Source organism: Gossypium hirsutum, chromosome D08 (assembly GCF_007990345.1).
Source record: "Gossypium hirsutum isolate 1008001.06 chromosome D08, Gossypium_hirsutum_v2.1, whole genome shotgun sequence".
NCBI lineage: Eukaryota > Viridiplantae > Streptophyta > Magnoliopsida > Malvales > Malvaceae > Gossypium > Gossypium hirsutum.
This window is the reverse complement of record NC_053444.1, coordinates 45916733-45934603: the sequence shown is the minus strand read 5'-3', so window position 1 is coordinate 45934603 and position 17871 is coordinate 45916733. Positions and strand designations below refer to the sequence as shown.

Sequence of the window (17871 nt, the reverse complement as noted above, 5' to 3'; positions counted from 1 at the left end):
TTCAAGCTTCATACAGTTGGGCAAAACATTTCTTCACAGCGTCTCTAGACGTATTGATTGGTTGTTCTGAACTTTCCCTTGGAGAACGAATTACTAGGGATCGGGTCCATCTGAATACTGACGGTGCAGTGCAATTGGAGTCCAAAAATGCTACCACTGGGGGAGTTGTACGTGATGAACATGGAAACCGGATCTTTGGATATCATTGACATGTATGAAAATGTTCGATCTTTGATATTGAACTTGGGGCATTCTTGAGGGCCTCAAGCTTATTCAACGTAGAGGTCATGACCAAGTTATCATTCAATCTAACAGTTTGGAAATTGTTAAAACCATTCTTGGAAGTACTTCAACCGATTCGAACTCTACTTTAATTAGGTGTATTCAAAGTAATTTATCTTAAGAAGGCCAGTGGTCATTTCAGTACATTCCGAGAGAATAGAATCAAGCTGCAAATTGCCTAGCTAAACAAGCCTTGGCCAGAAAAGATGACTTGCAAGTTTTTGAATCTCTGCACGATGGTTTTTATCAATATATATAAGTCTAAAGACGGTTTTTCTTTTCAAAATATTGTTATGTAATTAATTAGTTTTGTCTTATTATCACCAAAAAAAATCCATCTTGCGAATTTCTTGGTTTCTTCCCGTTTACTTACATTGAAAGAAAAAAAAAACCCTCTTTATTTTTCATGTGGAAACCAAAATCCTAATCTTACTCGACACATTAGTTTCCCGTCTTAATTTATTTAATGCCACAACAAACAAAAAAAAACATCTGGCAAGCCAGAAAATCCGCCCTCCCTCTCTCTCTCTCTTATATTTTCATTTCCCTCGTATTTTCACTACCTTTTTAACCATTCGTGTCGCCATTCTCTTCTCCGATTATTCTCTTCTTTAGCAAATAGCGTTTTTACTGGAAACTCTCTCGTTTCCAACAGCATCTCTACTTTACGTGTTTTCCGTTCTATTTTATTTTATTTTTCAGTTATTATTATTATTTATTATTCATTATTGTTTACATTGATCAATAACTGCATTGATTCGTTGCATGTTTATTTATGTGATCGGTAATTTTATAATTTCGCCGTTCTTTTTTCATGTTTGCTTTGAAGTCGTTTATTTTGTTTATTCGAAAATTACCATGACGTACGATGTGTCACTGTTTAGAATATTATGCTTTTTTGCATGTTGTTATGATTTTTGGCCAGTGTTGACCTGCATCACCTGTTTGATTTATTTATAGTGATCGAGTTTTTTTGTTTTGCTCGTTTGATGTTTGACGTTTTGAATTTTTTTTTTTTTTTGTTATGCGGTTTTGTAGATTTAAATTTGAAGATATCTTAGCTCCTGATTTTTACTAAATGGGGTGCGAGAATATTGAATTCGATCAAGGATGGGGAGAGATGGAGAAGGGGATCGAAAAGCTGAAGAGAATTTTGGCAGGAGAGAAAGAAACTCCATTTACCTCGAGAGAATATATGACGCTTTACACGTATCCTCAATTACTTCATTTCTGTTTTGTTGAATTTCCTTTCAGCCGCTTTATTATTATTTTTAATCATCTTGTACTCTTTATTCTCATCATCTTCCTTAATTGCAACTATTACAGAACAATCTACAATATGTGCAATCAAAAGGCGCCTCACGATTATTCCGAACAGCTTTATGACAAGTACAAAAAGACACTTGATGAATATATTTCTTCAATAGTAAGGCATTTGATGTTATGTCAGCCTTCATTTCATTATCTGGTTGCAGGCTACTAGCTTGAGCTGATAGATTAGTGTTTTATATAAAATAACTGATCTTTTCCTTGCAAAATCTTACTGAAGTCATATATATGTGTGTGTATTCTTTGACAGCATGAAAAGGATTTAGACATCTTTGACAATGAATATTCTAGGAAATGAATGGGATGCTATTTTCTGTTTACTCTGTTTAAGCATCCATATTCCTTGAACTTTGGCTGCATTTGGTTGATGTTTGACAGATTTGATTGTTGTTTAAATGTTGCAAATACTATTTTGCTTTGTAAATTGCTTTTTAAGGCTATGGTTTTACTGCTGGATACTTTAGTAAATTCTTCTCCTAGTAGTTTTTTACTCAATACAAACCCTATGAAACTTATTTATCCATCATCTAATTTCTGTGGTAAATGTGCCTTTGGTCTCAAGTTTCCTCCTCTTTAAAAATCAGGTATTGCCATCTTTAAAAGACAAGCATGATGAGTTCATGCTAAGGGAGCTTGTTGAAAGATGGCTGAATCATAAAATAATGGTCAAGTGGCTAACACGCTTCTTCCATTACCTTGATCGCTACTTCATTATCCAGAAATCAGTCCCCGCACTTAATGAAGTTGGGACGACCTGCTTCCTTAATTTGGTTTGTTATTAGCTTTTATAATGACACCTTTATCCAATACTGAATATTCTGTAATGACTTCAATTTTCAAATTTTTGCTGCCTATCTTTTAAAATATACATTGTGTACCATCTGTTTTTTCAGGTATACGAGGACGTGCATCCCACAATCCAAGATATTGTACTCTCCCTTGTAAGTTTACATCATTTTTTCGAGGTTAATTGTATTTTTTGTTTCAATTTGAATAAAAACTAAGAGTGATGGTTTTGTTTTTTATCAGATTGATAAAGAACGCGAGGGAGATCAAATAGACCGAGCATTACTGAAGAATGCTTTAGAAATTTTTGTTGAGATGGGCTTGGGACAAATGAATCGTTATCAAGATGATTTTGAAGCACGCTTTCTTCAGGAAACAACTAATTACTATTCACGGAAGGCGTCAAAATGGATTGAGGAAGATTCTTGTCCAGATTACTTGCTGAAGGCAAGAGCTTAACTGCTCTTCTGCATTTTTTTCTCACAGGTTTCAAGTTTTTCTCCCTCATTAACATAGATGATTCTAAATTATAATTGCAGTCTGAAGAATGCTTAAAGAAGGAAGTGGACAGAGTGTCTAGTTACCTGCATTCAAGCAGCGAGACAAAATTGATAAAGGTCAGCTTTTCTGTGGCTTAAGTTTGAGAAAAAATTGATAGACTCAGCTTTCCTGTGGCTTAAGCTTGACTTATGTTAAAAACTGAATGTCAATAATGAAAAATGTAGAAAGATCGCAAAGAAAAGAAATAAAAAATAGAATACACAGATTTTTCGTTGAAACCCTTTCAGGAAAAAACTACAGGAAGGAAGAGGAGAATAAAATTCACTAATGTTGAATTCAAATCAATTAGACAATAGTTTCAATCACATCTATTTATAGGTTGAAAAAGCCTAATTCTAATCAATGCAAAATATATTATACCACTAAATCTTCTAGAAAGAAATTATATTTTGTCTAACTTGACTTGCAAGCAATCTCTTAGGGTGCGTTTGGTTTGCTGTATTGGATTAGAGGTGTATTGGATTAGAGGTGTATTGGGATTAGAGGTGTATTGGATTAGAGGTGTAATAGCTAATCCACTGTTTGGTTGAATGTAATGGAATAGAGGCGTAATAGTAATCTTGTGTTTGGTTGAATGGAATAGAGGTGTAATAGCATAATGGAAAAAACTAAAATGACTAGAATACCCTTAGCATAAATTTGTTTTGGTAAATGATTATTGTTATTGTTATTTAAATTTTAATAATATTATTATTATCAATAATAAATAATTTAATCATATTTAAACATAATTATTATTAAATATATTTTAATTAAAATATATAATTTAATAAAATTCTTAATAATCAATATTCTTATATGAATTTACTCAAATCATAATATATGATACTATAAAATATAAATTAACATAATTATTATTAAATATATTATAATTAAAATATATAATTTAATAAAATTCTTAATAATTAATATTCTTATATGAATTTACTCAAATCATAATATATGATACTATAAAAGATAATTTGAAATAATTAATATTAAATATATTTTAATTAAAATATATGATTTAATAAAATTTAAAATAATTATAACTAATAAATTATCTTATATGAATTTGTATAATTTAAAATAATTATTATTACATATAATTTAATAATAATATATAATTTCATAAAATTCTTGATAATAAATTTTCTTATATGAAATTATACAATTTAAAATAATTAATATTAAATATAATTTAATAATGATATATAATTTCATAAAATTCTTAATAATAAAATGTTCTTATATGAATTTACTAAAATCAAAATATAACTTGAGAATTATAATCTGCATAAACACTCAATCCGAGTTCCAAACATACGTGCCAAGGAAGACGATTATTAAACGTGTCATTGTATTATTTTGGCTTGTTTCATGTTTAAGTTGATAAGAGAATTCTTGGACCGCCAAGATTTACATAAATTAAGTAAAATTTAGTTTCAACTGTATCGGTTCAAAACAAGTAAGATTTGCCAGTCCATGCTTTGCTGGCTTTTAAGTTTAAAACAGATGGCATATAGCTGACAATTTTCATCGAGGAAAACAAGTAGTCTGTTCTACCCAAAATATCTCAAGAGTTTTAAACAAAAGGTAGTTAGTTAGATGTAAACACGCCTTTTCTGAAACCTACAAATGTCAATGGCTAGTTCTTAATTACAAGCAGATCATCCTCCTTGCATATGGGCACCTAGTTCACCAAACTGATCATCAGCTTCCACAGTATCCTCAGACAGGCGAACTGCATCCAGCTTCTGTTTCAAGATTTCTATAGCATTAAGAACCAACTGAGAAGCTTTGATCGCACCAGTGGATTCAACTGTAAAGATGAAACTGTCTTCTTTGGCATATATCTCCACAAGACCTGGCTTGCCCATAGCTTCAGCTTTCTTTAACACCTCATCGTCATAGGTATACGCCTCTGGATCAACCACCACAACTTGTTTTCAAGATAAAAATAGAATTCATAGTTAGCAGCGCCAACAGCAGCAGCAGTGAAATAGCATAACCTCCAATTTTTGGCTCACAATATAGGGACTGAACGAATGCACTCAACATACATGAAACATATGATGCTCAAGCAAGTCAGAACAGCTATCTACACAAAATATGAGGCAAAAAAAAGCACTAATCAAACGAACTAATTCCGAAATGCTCCAACACTCACTGCAATAATAGTCAGTAACAACATTACGGTATCATTGGAGACTTCCTATAGAAACAAGGTTTTCAATACAGTAATGGCAGCAGTAGCAAGCAGGCCCCATTTAAATGAAAGCAGAAAGAAATGTAGTTTGACACCTCGTATCTTTAGCTTTGAGATAAACACAGGGTGGTATTAACAGCCCTAATACAAGGAGAAACACTCCAATCCAGAAACCTAAACTGAAGCTCAAGTTCTATCAATATCCTCATGATTCACAAAAGTAAAAGGCACATAAGAGGAACTTTTGTAAGAAACATATAAAGACAAAATGCTACTAAAACACATCCACATTTTAAGCTCAAGCAAACTAGAAACTCTAAAAGAAAAGACCTTGATGACGTGCAAAGCAATTCAATCCTCCTATTGGACAGACCATAGATGTAATTAATCAAAACCAGCAATTTCTTTAACAATCCAGAAGCTCTAGTGATAGCCAACACAACCCAAAGCTTAATCCCAAACAATTTCTTTGTTAGAATAGATGTAATGATGTAGAAAGTAAAGGCATAGCATACCTGTTGGGTATTTGGGTCAATGTCAAAGAATAAGATCATTGCTCTGCATTTTATGAAGTCATCATATTCTGGATCTGCTGTACAATCTGCCAACAAACTGAAAATTAGTACCATGGCAACAAATTCACCATAATCGATTCTTCCATTCTGTAGAAGCAGAAAATCTTGAACATAGCAAACCTACATCAACAAAGAGTACAAGTTAAGCAAAGATTCAAAATCTTGAACATCTAATCCCGAAAGTAAGTCTTCAGCATCATTTACAATCTCACCTTTTTAAGTGATGCCTCTGACATTCCTATAGGTTGATAAAGATCATCTCCACCACCAAACGCACAAATAGAAACCGCAACTTTGCAACTTTGCATATAACTTTTGTCTTCATCAGATATTTTAAAACCACCATTTTCATTATAAAAACCGCAATGTATAACGGCGGTCTCATTCACCTGACCAAACAATTTCCATACAGATATAAGCATAATCTAAACATTGGGAAATTTTCTTTTCTTTTAAGTCTTTTAGCTTCTGATCAGTGATGTTCTTTTGTGCTTTTATCATAACCACACCTTTTGTTGCTACAGGAATTTCATTCTTCACCGTGAGCATCACCTAAAGGTAATGTCCATCAAAATTCAACAAGCAAAAGAACCCTCTGTTTTGACTACAAATCACTCAGAATCATTGTTATTGTCATATTTTGGTATGACATTTGGAATAAAAGAAAGCAAAACAACCCTCTTCATACCAAAATGCTTTAAATAAAAGAAATCTTATAAAAACTGAAGTATGGGAGAAATTTGATGCATAGAAATTGAAACATTCTTAGCTATATATATAGCCTTACAAAATAAACTAAGCAACACTCTGCAAAAGAAAAAAAAAAGAGTTGGAATGTAGATATCACATTAGTATAAAACTAATTTAATTTGATGCTTTTGTAATTTTTTCTTCACAATTTGTGTATTTAATCTGACAGTTATATTCCATACTCTATTCATGCAAATCATGCAGATCGATCCATATTTTTTATCAATATGATATAAACATTGGATTGAGTTGAAACTTAATGTGCATTATGAATGCAATTACATTGTTGAACCATTCAAACAAGTTTTAAAATAAGGATAAGAGTTCTTAGTTCTTACCAGTGGCATGCCTTTCATGGCTCTTTCTTCCAAATATCTCGATGGTTTAAAGTAGCTACCGTACCTTTCTGACCATTTCTTGAGGCTCAAATAGATATGCTTCGACCCAACTGTATCTGCCCGGAACATGATACCACCACTGCAACCAAAGCTATTGTTTTATAAGACATGGTGAAAATAAGAGATCATGTAACTAACTATAACATAGATAATGCAAGAAACCAAATTCATTTTCTTATAGAAAATAGTGACTGAATTTGGCAGGCAATCTATTAGCAAATACTGATTCTTAATAGTAGATCCTATAGTAGTTAACAAGGGAACCATTAAATTCTCCAAACTTTAGAGACTATTCTTGAGTTCAAGTTGCAGAGACAAAAATTGGTGGCGAAGTAGTTACCAGTAGGATGGGAAGCTCATTCCGAGTACAGATGCAACATCAAGGGCTGATGCTCGAGCAACGACACCCTCATCCAAAACACGACATGCCTCGTTAATCGTTGGAAACAATACCATCTCGGTAATTTTTTCATCTGTAACTGATATAGGCTATTGAATGAGACCCAACAAAAATAAATCAGAAAAACAACGAAAGATATAGAGTGTTTTTTTTGTTCTTAAGGCATTGGCACACAGAATGCTTCCAGCAGAAAAAAACATTGTTAATATACCTTTGAAATTCAAAGGTAGAAGACGTTTGTAGCTTCGCTCTAACCTCTGATTCTGGAAATGGGTGGATTCGTGAAGGACCGGAGGTGGATCGGTGGAGGTGGATTGGTGCTGGAGGTGAAGGTTGATTTTTGAATTGAGAAAAAAAGGGAGGAGGGCAGTCGGGCACGGGGTTAGGGATTTTGATTTGGGGAAGAGGGGAAACGGGAAATGGGGAAATGGGTGTTAAATACATGTTCAGAGAGGGAGCTGAAAAGAAGAAGACTGAGAGGGTAAAACAGGGAGGGTAAACTGAAGCAGCATCTAAACTGAGCAAAACGGAAGGATTAGAAATTTGTGGATTTCACCGATTAGGTGAGTAATGGTTTAGCCCCGTAATCGCAATACATTGAACCAAACAACGGATTAGAGGCGTAATAAGTGGGGCCCACCGATTAGGGGTGTATTGGCATAGCCAATACACCCAACCAAACATGGTGTTAGATTTGTTTAACTTGACTTACAAACAATCTCTTAGAATTTGGATGACACGACTCTAACAATCTCTACCTTGACATGAATTCTCAACAAATAAGTTCTCCACTTCTTCCAAGAAATCCCTTAAGGGTATTCTTCAACAATGAACAATGAGACCCTCTCCTTAAGAGTCGAATCCAGACACAAGATACTTCATCTTGTCATACGATGTTAAGGAAGCATAGACTTCATCAACTATAAGAGATTTGCGGCAATACAAAATTGTATCTCTAAAAGTTGAATAAGACGGGGGCAACGAACAAATTAGAATTAACCCTAAATCTTCTTTATCATAATGAACCTCCATGGCCTTTAGGTCCAAGAGAATTTCTTTAAGTATAGTTAAGTGTTCGTGCACAGACGCACCACACCTTCCTCCAAACGATGAGTATAAAGACACTGCTTCATATGCAACTCGCTAGTTAAGGTGTTCGACATGCATAGCTATTGCAGCTTTTCCCATAATGCAACAACAGTCTTCTCCTTTATCACGTCCTGTAGAATTTCATTCAACGGATGCAAATGTAATTGCGTTAAAGCCTTTTGATCTTTACGTTTCTTCTCTTCCTCCGTCAATGTTAAAGGCACCTTATCTAACCCTACTAGAGCATTCTCCAAATCCATCTGCACATGAACTGCTTGCATCTTTATCCGCCACAACGAGAATCTGGTGTTGCGATCCAACAGTGGAATATCATACTTCATTATCGTTATTACCATGATCGAGACAAACAACTCGAAAAGCTCTAACACTAATTTGTTAAAAACTGAACGTCGATAATGGCAATATAGAAAGATTGCAAAGAAAAGAAAGAAAAAATAGAACACACAGATTTTACGTGAAAACTTTTTCGGAAGAAAACCACCGATAGAAGAAAAAAAATTCACTAATGTCGAATTCGAATCAATTATACAAGAGGAGTTTCAACCACATCTATTTATAGGTTGAAAAAGCCTAATTCTAATCAATGCAAAATATATTATACTACTAAATTTCCTAGAAAGAAAATATATTTTGTCTAAATTGACTTGCAAGCAATCTCTTAAAATTTAGGTCACACAACTCTAATAGCTTATTTGTGCATTTTTTCTTATCCTTAAATAAACTGTAAAATTGTTTGTTGTAATGTCTTAGCAAGATGTGCAAGAACACAATTGTTTATAAGTAATAAAGTAGTAAGTAAGAGTTATCCTCTCTACAAACACTGTAAATGTGAATCAATAAATGCAAAATTAACACTTATCAAGTTGGTTTGTGGCAAAATAAATATGAGTGTGATGAATTTACTAACTAAATTAGTTAAAATAAATCTAAGTATGCAGATAAAATGTATCACAGAATAATTAAGCAAGCAAGTTTTTAAGAGTAAATCACAATGACATGCACGTGTTAGAATAATTACTCTTCCTAGCTTAGAATTATTAAGACAATGTTAAATGATATTACGGAGATTCCATGGGAAAATTGATAATTTACTAATCCTAATTACTTAAGTTATAATATTATACTTATTTAATTATCAAGTTTCTCTAGCATATTTCTATATTTAATCAACTTTACAATTTTATAAGCACACATCATATAGGAATTATGCAAGGTAACAATATTGTTTAATATTGTTACCAACTCAATCATTAAATGACCAAACATGCACCAATTAAATATTGTGTCAATTAATTACAATCTTGTTTAGATTAGATAAATAATTCAATTGCTTCCCTACATTCATAATGCATGAGAAACATGTTCATAATTTTATTTGAATGAGTAAATTAATCAAATGCACAGAACATTTTCAACAGAGAAAATAATTTAAGCTAAGGAATTGAAATCATTCTAACACTAAAAAAATTAAGCAATCATGATTACATTAAAAGCAGAAAACTTAGTTGCAATCATATTTCTTGAATTGAACAAAAAATAAAAGATTAAAGGGAAAGAGAATTGCTAAGCTGATTCCAGTGGATTTCTATGGCACATCTCACTTTGCTCCTCCTTCTTTCTTCTCTTCTTGTCGTGACTACTAAGCTCAAATTCTCAATATTGACGAAAATTGACTGCTCTTAAAATCTTTCAATGCTCTCTTAAGTGTAGGGGTGAGCAAATTTCGATTCAACTCAAAAAAATCGAAAAAAAAGTTTGAATTTTGAATCATTCGAATCGAATTAATCAAATAAACTCGAATTTATTTTTCAAATTTTGAGTTGAATTTTTAAATTCGAATAATTCGAATAAACTAAATATCAAACATTTTACTTCCTTTCTCCCTCAAACCCCCTCTCAAAAGTCAAACCTTTTTACTTTCCCCAAAAATTTTACATCCTCAAACACCAAAAACCATTTTCCTTTTACCTTTTCCAATACTTTTACTTTCGTCTCAAAAATTTTACTTCCTCTAAACCCGTAAAACTTTTACTTCCCCTAACCTCCCAAAACTTTTTTCCTTTTGCTTTCCTCCAAAACTTTTACTTCCTCCTAAACTCCTTTTTTTTTTGAATTTATGTCTACTACTTATATTATTGAATTAAATTTCACATTTTTTTACTATTTATATTATTGAATTATTTAATCATGCTAAATCTTTATCAATTTTTGAAAAATTGAATTATTGATGATGACATAAAATATTCAGTTAAATTTTTTTGTTGGTATCAATTTCACATTTTATCTTTAAATAAATTTTATTAAAAAAACACATTTTTTATTTTAATATATTTTTTAATTTTAAAATACATGGTGACAAAAATCAAAAGATAATTGAAGCAACTAAGTAAGCAAAAAAGCTAACCCGTATATTAAAGATTAATAAAAAATTATGAGGGGGTTAAAGTTAATAATAAATTTGATTACGGTAGGCAAATTTAATTATGGTGGATGACACTAGATACAAGGACCCAAAGTTATTTTTTAATTTAACTCAAACAAATATATTCGATTCGATTTGATTTAAATTTCATCTCACTCAAATTTATTAAAAAAAAATTCAAATCGAGTTAAGATGATAAAATAATATTCGTCAACTCAATTAATTTAAATTTTTTTCATTCGATTCGATCGAACACTCACACTACTTAAGCGGAGTGAAAAATAGGAGAAAAAATGATGAATGGTGGATGATTGAGTGATTGATGAAAGACTCCTTATTTATACTAGAAACGCTCCAACATCCCCTTGCTATTTTTAGCCCCAAATCCCTTGATTTTCTCTCTAGAGGTGGCCTACCCTTGAATTAAGGAAGGTGGGTGGACGGTCACGCTATTTTGGGAAGGATGTGATTGATTTGTGCTTGATTCAAGGGAAGAGTTGCTTGATTCCCTCATGGTTGATTGGTGGTTGAAAGTTTTCATGGACAGTTTGGGCTCATTCCTTCCTAGTGGACGATTTGGGCTCTTTCAATTTTGTTGGGCTATCCAGTTTTGTTGACCCACTTAAGAGCTGGGTCAAGAGGAATTCTGAAGTCCAATTATTATAATTGGGGCATCCAAGGATAATAATATATCAGCCCACATCGTGTAGGTCCTTTGCTACAGAGACGTTGCAGCGTTAGGCATCAAAGTGTGCATTTCAATCCCTTTCCTCTTCTGAGTTTATTAGGCACTTTTAGGGCTGAAAATTAATTTTAGCATATAAATTAACAAAAATGAATTATTTCAAATAAATTTAACAATAAATAGAAATTTAAACAATTACTGTAGAATTTGTTATTAAACACCCCGAACTTGAATGAATTAGAAAGTAAAAACATCTTAAAATAACTATATTTTGCAGTTATCATGTAAGAGGTGAAATACACGAATTTTGTTTGATGTGTGAAAGTTGTCAGTAAGATAGTAGAATAGAAATTATGTGAATTGTCTATAGGCGCAATAATGTGAGGCAAGTTAACGTACAGTTTCTATGCATACAGCTCTATAATTCCGAGAGCATTCTAATTATAGCTGTTTATTCTTTGTGTAGAAAGTGCAACATGAGTTGTTGGTCGTATACGTTAACCAACTACTTGAAAAGGAGGATTCAGGGATCAAGGTTTTGTTTAGAGATGACAAGGTAAATTTTGCTCAACCTCGTCTCTTTGCAAGAAATGTTTACTCTTCTCGCTGTTTATTTCGGTAACTGTGTAGACCAGGAAATTATTTGGCTTACTTTATGCTCTGTAGGTGGATGATCTTTCTAGGACGTACAGGGTTTATAATAAAATATCTCAAGGCCTGGATCTTGTTGCTAATGTATTCAAGCAGGTATGAATTTCTGTTTACTTGTTCTGCAAGCTAAATGACCGTCTTTTCATGTTACTTTACAGCTTTACTGACTCTTTCTGAGTTTTTTTTTTCTTCTTTTGCAGCATGTTACTATTGAGGGTACAGCCTTTGTTCAACAGGCAGAAGAGGCTACAAGTTACCAGGTTAATTTGTTGTTGCCCTTCTCTTATAGTTACAAGTATAATTGCTGGATACAGTTACTGATGTCGTTTTGTACTAAGGATTACTGAAGATTTGTATTCTTGTGAGGGTATCAAATCTATTCTTTTGTACTAACATAATGAGTGCAAAACAGCAAGAGTAATGTTTACGCATAAATCTGGCTCTTTTTTTTTTATCTATTATTTTGTTTATGCACCTGAGTGAAAAATGGATGATACATAATTTATTGTTTTGACTACTCAACGTGCCCATTTCTAAATGCTGATAGTCAATCATTTTCACAGGCCTCAAATACTCCTGGTGGGCACGAACAGGAAAAATTTCCAACTTTTAAGCTATGGATACTCATGCATTCACTTCAGATGTTGAAAATTAATATTGTTGTCATCATCATCAGGTCCTTGTAAAGAATATACTTGAGCTGCATGATAACTATATGACATATCTGAACAGCTGCTTTCAAAATCATAATTTGTTCCAAAAGATTTGTTGGAATACCTAAATTTTTTAATATGGATCGTGTTCAATCATTTCATCTGACACAAGCTTTGTCGAAATGTTCAATAGGCCTTAAAAGAGGCTTTTGAGGTATTTTGCAACAAAACTGTTAATGGCAGCCCAAGTGCAGAGATTTTGGCATCTTTCGCTGATCATATCCTCAGGAAGGGTGGGAGTGAGAAATTAAGTGATGAAGTCATTGAAGAAACACTTGAGAAGGTGGCTTTATCGACCGTCTGACGCCAAATTTGTGCTGACCAGAAATTGGTTCTAAACTATTTGTTTTGTTTCTGCAGGTAGTTAAGTTGCTGCAATATGTCATCGATAAGGACGTCTTTGCTGAATTCTACAGGTGAGGTTATTATTATTATTTGTTGATTAGTATTATATGTACATTATAAAACAAATGTAATGGCATGAATTTATGTGGTGCATTTTGATCCTAACTTCATGGCGTGCAATCATTGACAGGAAAAAACTTGCTCGGCGACTCCTTTTTGACCGCGGTACTAATGATGATCATGAAAGGAGTATTCTGAGTAAGCTCAAACAGCAGTTCGGTGCACCGCTCACCTCAAAGATGGAGGGCATGGTATGATAGTTGGTCTGGTTTTTGCCTATTTAATTCGATTTCATGGTTTACAGTTCTAATTGTGATCAGCCTTGTCCTCTGCCTTCCTAACAGGTCACAGATGTGGTACTGGCAAAGGAACACCAGAGCAGCTTCCAGGAATATCTTAGGAACAACCCAGATGTACATCCTGGGCTTGATTTTACAGTTACTGTTCTTACCACCGGATTCTGGCCAAGTTATAAATGGTTTGATCTCTCTCTCCCTTCTGAGATGGTAATCATGACAGTATTAAAGTAATCCTTATTTTACCCTGGCATGTTTCCAGAAGCGCGTTTTATACGGAAAAAGAATTCATTGTTTCGGGTCAAGTGTGTAAAAGTTTTCAAAGGATTTTACGAAACTAAAACAAAACACAGAAAGCTTACATGGATATTCTCACTTGGAACTTCCCACATTAATGGCAAGTTCGAGCCAAAACCCATAGAACTGATTGTTTCAACTCATCAGGTAAACCTTTCACGTTCCAAATTCTAGATTTAGGATTCAACCTGGAAATCTAATATTACCAGTTCCCTATATAATCAGGCTGCGGTCCTTCTGCTTTTTAACGCGTCAGAACGGCTAAGCTATTCGGAGATCGTGGCTCAATTGAACCTGGCTCACGATGACTTGATCAGGTTACTGCATTCGCTGTCATGTGCAAAGTATAAGATTCTAAATAAAGAGCCAAGCTCAAAGTCCATCTCGCAGAGTGACAGCTTCAAGTTCAATCCTAACTTTACTGACAAGATGAGGAGGATTAAGGTGTGGAGCAGTTTTTGAACTCTTTTTATTTTTCTGACATTGTTGTTGCATTTAGTATGTATCGGGATTGAGAAGAACCTTTAAACATTGTAAAATGTGTTATGTAGGTTCCTCTCCCTCCAGTGGATGAAAGGAAGAAAGTAATTGAAGATGTGGATAAAGATCGGCCTTACGCCATTGACGCCGCCATTGTGCGCATAATGAAGAGTAGGAAAGTTATTACACACCAACAATTAATTTCGGAGACCATCGAGCAGTTGAGTCGCATGTTTAAGGTATGGTTTTTTATTCACCTAACCTTCTATAAAACACAGTGGCAGACCAAAACCCACTCAAATTGAAAAGGGTTAATACACCGTTTGGTATTTAAGGGTGGGTTTGGATGAGCGATTGGGTGCGGTGCGGTGCGGTGTGGTGCGTTTAGCTTACTTTTTGTCTCACGCTACAATATCATTACAGTATCTAATCTCACTGCCACCGCTGTTTTTACACTAACCGCAGGTAAACGCACTGCCCATCCAAACTCATCCTAAATTTGGTCTCAATGTTTAATTTAATATTTGAATTTAATTTTAGGGTAATTACAAAAATGATCACTTTTATTTGCTTCAAATTACATTGTAGTTACTTATGTTTAAAATATTACGTTTTAGTCACTTACGTTATCATTTTGTTACGAAGTGGTCTCTCTACCGTTAAACTTCGTTACCTCCCTAACGTCAATCCTACATGGCAGTCCAAATGGATTTTAAATGTCAACTTAGATGTCCAATTGCTGGGATGAAAATAGGTTTTTAATTAAATAAATTTAATTTGGACTACCATGTAAGACATCCAAGTTGGCATTTAAAACCCATTTAGACTATCACGTAAGACAACCGTTAGGGAGGTAACGGAGCTTAACGATAGAGTGACCACTTCGTAACAATACGATAACGTAAGTAACTAAAACGTAATATTTCAAACATAAGTGACTAAAATGTAATCTAAGGCAAACAAAACTGACTATTTTTTGTTGTTTACCCTTAATTTTAATATTCAATGTTCATTTTGGTACCTGATTTTTTTTTAATTGGGTATATGAGTTTGACTTCAATGTGTATATCATGTGGTTGAATGAACAATTGACAAAACATAGGTACTTAAATGGAAAAAAAAAGAAGCTTAGGTACCAAATTGAACATTGAAGCCAAACTCGGATATTTAATCAGGAGAAAAAAATTTATGTATCAAATTGAACATTGAAGCTAATATCAAGTACCAAATTAGCCAATAAAATACTCAAGTATTAAATTGAATATTGAAACCGATTTTAAGTACCAAATAGCATATTAATCCAATAGAAAATATAGCTCAATCAATTTGAATATAAACTTATCAAATCTGATTTGATTATAAAACGTCAATAAATTTAACTCAAAATAACCCGAAATGACTTAAATACAAAGTAACCCAAACTTGAAACGGTTTAATCTCGAAATTATCTTTAGCTTGAAATAATTTAAAATTTTTGAATAAAATTTGACAAGATCTACATAAACTTGACCCGTCTAATTAATAGGTTTATGTCAAACATATTTCAATATGTAAATTCTAACTCGAATTGAAAATCTGACCCAATCAATTCATATATAAAATCGATTCAATTTGATTCGATTATAAAAAATTAACAAATTTAGTTCAAAATAACTCGAACCTCGAAATGATTCAAATAAATAACCTAAAATGATTTAAATCCATAATTACTTTATATGAAAAATTCAAACTTCAATCCTGAAAAACTTGAATTCAAATGACTTAGAAAATATTAAAATGTAAATTAATAAGATACAAAAACAACTCGAGTAACAAGTATAATCAGATATATTGATGATGGATGTAGTTTGGAAATTTCAGCCTAATATTAAAGCCATCAAGAAGCGAATAGAAGATCTGATCACGCGAGACTATATGGAAAGAGACCGTGACAATTCACACATGTTTAGGTATTTGGCCTAGATACATATATATATTTTGCAAATGGTTTTATTGGATTTAGAAGGGGCCTGCATTTCCTTTAATTTTTCGCAGTATATGTTAGTATTTAATGTTTCATTATAACATTTTATTGGCATTTAAATATTATTTTTGAGAAAATTGTTTTTTTCTTTTCCATCAAATTATGGTAGGTATGTTAGATCCAGATATCATAGTAGTAATAAATTTTAAAAAAATATATTTAAAATTATGGAAGTGTTGCGATTGAGTTTTAGCTCGATTGGCATAGACATTGTTGTCAATGCAGGAGGATGTGAGTCCGATTGTGCTGAAACTCATTATCTTCTTATTTATAGGTTGGGGGAGTTATAGGTAGTTTTAGATATTATATCAAAAAGAGCAGATATGATCAAAACAGTTTCTTAAACACATAATAAATATGTGAAAAGGATAAATATATTTAATGATTTATCGTTATAATTAGTTAAAGGGTGCTCCAAATCCCCCTATGTGTAATTTGTTTTTTCAGATTTCGATAATATTTAGATTTATATTTTAAATTAGTAATTACTACAAATTCGAAGGGAATGCATATACATGCCTCGAATATTTATTATTTGAATTTGCATTGTTTATTTAGATAATAAACGTAGATTCGAATATTTAAATTTATTAATTACAAAATACTTGTGATTTTGATTTTGTATATGTATAAAAAAAATTAATGGATTCAAATTTAGATTTTTTAGATTTGCATATTTGAAAAATGATTGAAAATTTTGAAATTAATTCTTTTTTGAATTTGGATATTCAATTGATAATAGCATTCAATTTAAATTTGGATAGTAATATTCGGATAATTTATGATAATACATTAATTTAAAGTTTTAGACATATTTAGAAATACAAACTCAAATAATTCAAAAAATACAAATATCTTATCAACTACCATTCCTATTAACCCATAATAATAATAATAATAATAATAATAATAATAATAATAATAATAATTGAATGAAATGTTTAAAGGGTTTTTTAGTTTTAAAAAATTCAAATAATTCATCATAGTTGGTAAAAGTTAGATGCCTATTTTTTTACTAAATCGTTTATAAAATATAGGATTTTATAATCAATTTTAATGAATAAGTGTTGAAAAAAAAGAGAAGAAAGAAGAGTACTTGAAGGTATACAAATAATATATTTTTAAACAAGCTGTGGGGATTCCAAGTCATCCTCAAGAACAAGCTGTGCATGAAATGTGCATGGGGCTTATTATGACAAAATCTACAATAGGCGACACTCTCAAACCACCACAGATATATGTTGTTTTGTTTGTACATATAATGTCACTGGGTCCTAGTATGTCGAAATTTATTGAAGGAAGGTCATTTTTAAAAAAAAAATATTCATTTAAAACCGACGAATCTTTTAATATGTATTATTTTTAGATTAAATTAAGGTTTTGTCTCTCCATATTGATAGCTCGATTTAAAGGCGGAGTTCACGAAACAAGTGCGTCTTGTTGATGCACTTTTAGTCAAGTTCCCTTTGGATACTTCCACTTAGATGAGGTGGCGGAAGGTTTCAACTTCAGTTGGTTCA

At 32.3% G+C, this 17871-nt stretch overlaps 2 protein-coding genes across 7 annotated transcripts; one reads left to right on the top strand and one right to left on the bottom strand.

Moving 5' to 3' along the window:
* The first annotated feature begins 805 nt into the window (after positions 1-805).
* LOC107915213 (cullin-1) lies at positions 806-16760 on the top strand. The gene is made up of 19 exons (XM_041098196.1): positions 806-1491; positions 1609-1708; positions 2196-2381; positions 2505-2552; positions 2641-2844; positions 2937-3014; positions 11953-12042; positions 12153-12233; positions 12338-12397; positions 12701-12727; positions 12811-12898; positions 12982-13133; positions 13211-13266; positions 13386-13506; positions 13600-13761; positions 13837-13995; positions 14074-14292; positions 14400-14567; positions 16189-16760. Exons 1-19 carry the CDS (start codon positions 1361-1363, stop codon positions 16288-16290), a joined length of 2232 nt encoding a protein of 743 aa, XP_040954130.1. The 5' UTR covers positions 806-1360; the 3' UTR covers positions 16291-16760.
* On the bottom strand, positions 4396-7937 carry LOC107910210 (DNA-directed RNA polymerases II, IV and V subunit 3). Of its 6 annotated transcripts, none has more exons than XM_041098193.1 (6): positions 7481-7924; positions 7210-7358; positions 6231-6948; positions 5934-6110; positions 5662-5841; positions 4396-4880 (listed from the first exon to the last, which is right to left on the bottom strand). In XM_041098193.1, the coding sequence occupies exons 4-6, from the start codon at positions 6027-6029 to the stop codon at positions 4608-4610; spliced, it is 549 nt and encodes a 182-aa protein (XP_040954127.1). In that variant the 5' UTR covers positions 6030-6110; positions 6231-6948; positions 7210-7358; positions 7481-7924; the 3' UTR covers positions 4396-4607. The 6 variants fall into 6 exon arrangements, 4 of the variants coding, with proteins under 4 accessions (XP_040954127.1, XP_040954126.1, XP_040954125.1 ...); XM_041098192.1 differs by having other exon boundaries at positions 7210-7348; positions 7525-7924; XM_041098191.1 differs by having other exon boundaries at positions 7210-7348; positions 7481-7894.
* Positions 16761-17871: the final 1111 nt, after the last annotated feature.

Coding starts and splice junctions, on each gene's coding strand:
- LOC107915213 (XM_041098196.1), top strand. CDS start 1,361: ATGGGGTGCGAGAATATTGAATTCGATCAAGGATGGGGAGAGATGGAG. Junction 2,845..2,936: donor GTCCAGATTACTTGCTGAAG/GCAAGAGCTTAA, acceptor TTATAATTGCAG/TCTGAAGAATGCTTAAAGAA. Junction 3,015..11,952: donor GCGAGACAAAATTGATAAAG/GTCAGCTTTTCT, acceptor TTCTTTGTGTAG/AAAGTGCAACATGAGTTGTT.
- LOC107910210 (XM_041098193.1), bottom strand. CDS start 6,029: ATGCAAAGTTGCAAAGTTGCGGTTTCTATTTGTGCGTTTGGTGGTGGA. Junction 5,842..5,933: donor CAGAGGCATCACTTAAAAAG/GTGAGATTGTAA, acceptor TTGTTGATGTAG/GTTTGCTATGTTCAAGATTT. Junction 4,881..5,661: donor TTGACCCAAATACCCAACAG/GTATGCTATGCC, acceptor TCTTGAAAACAA/GTTGTGGTGGTTGATCCAGA.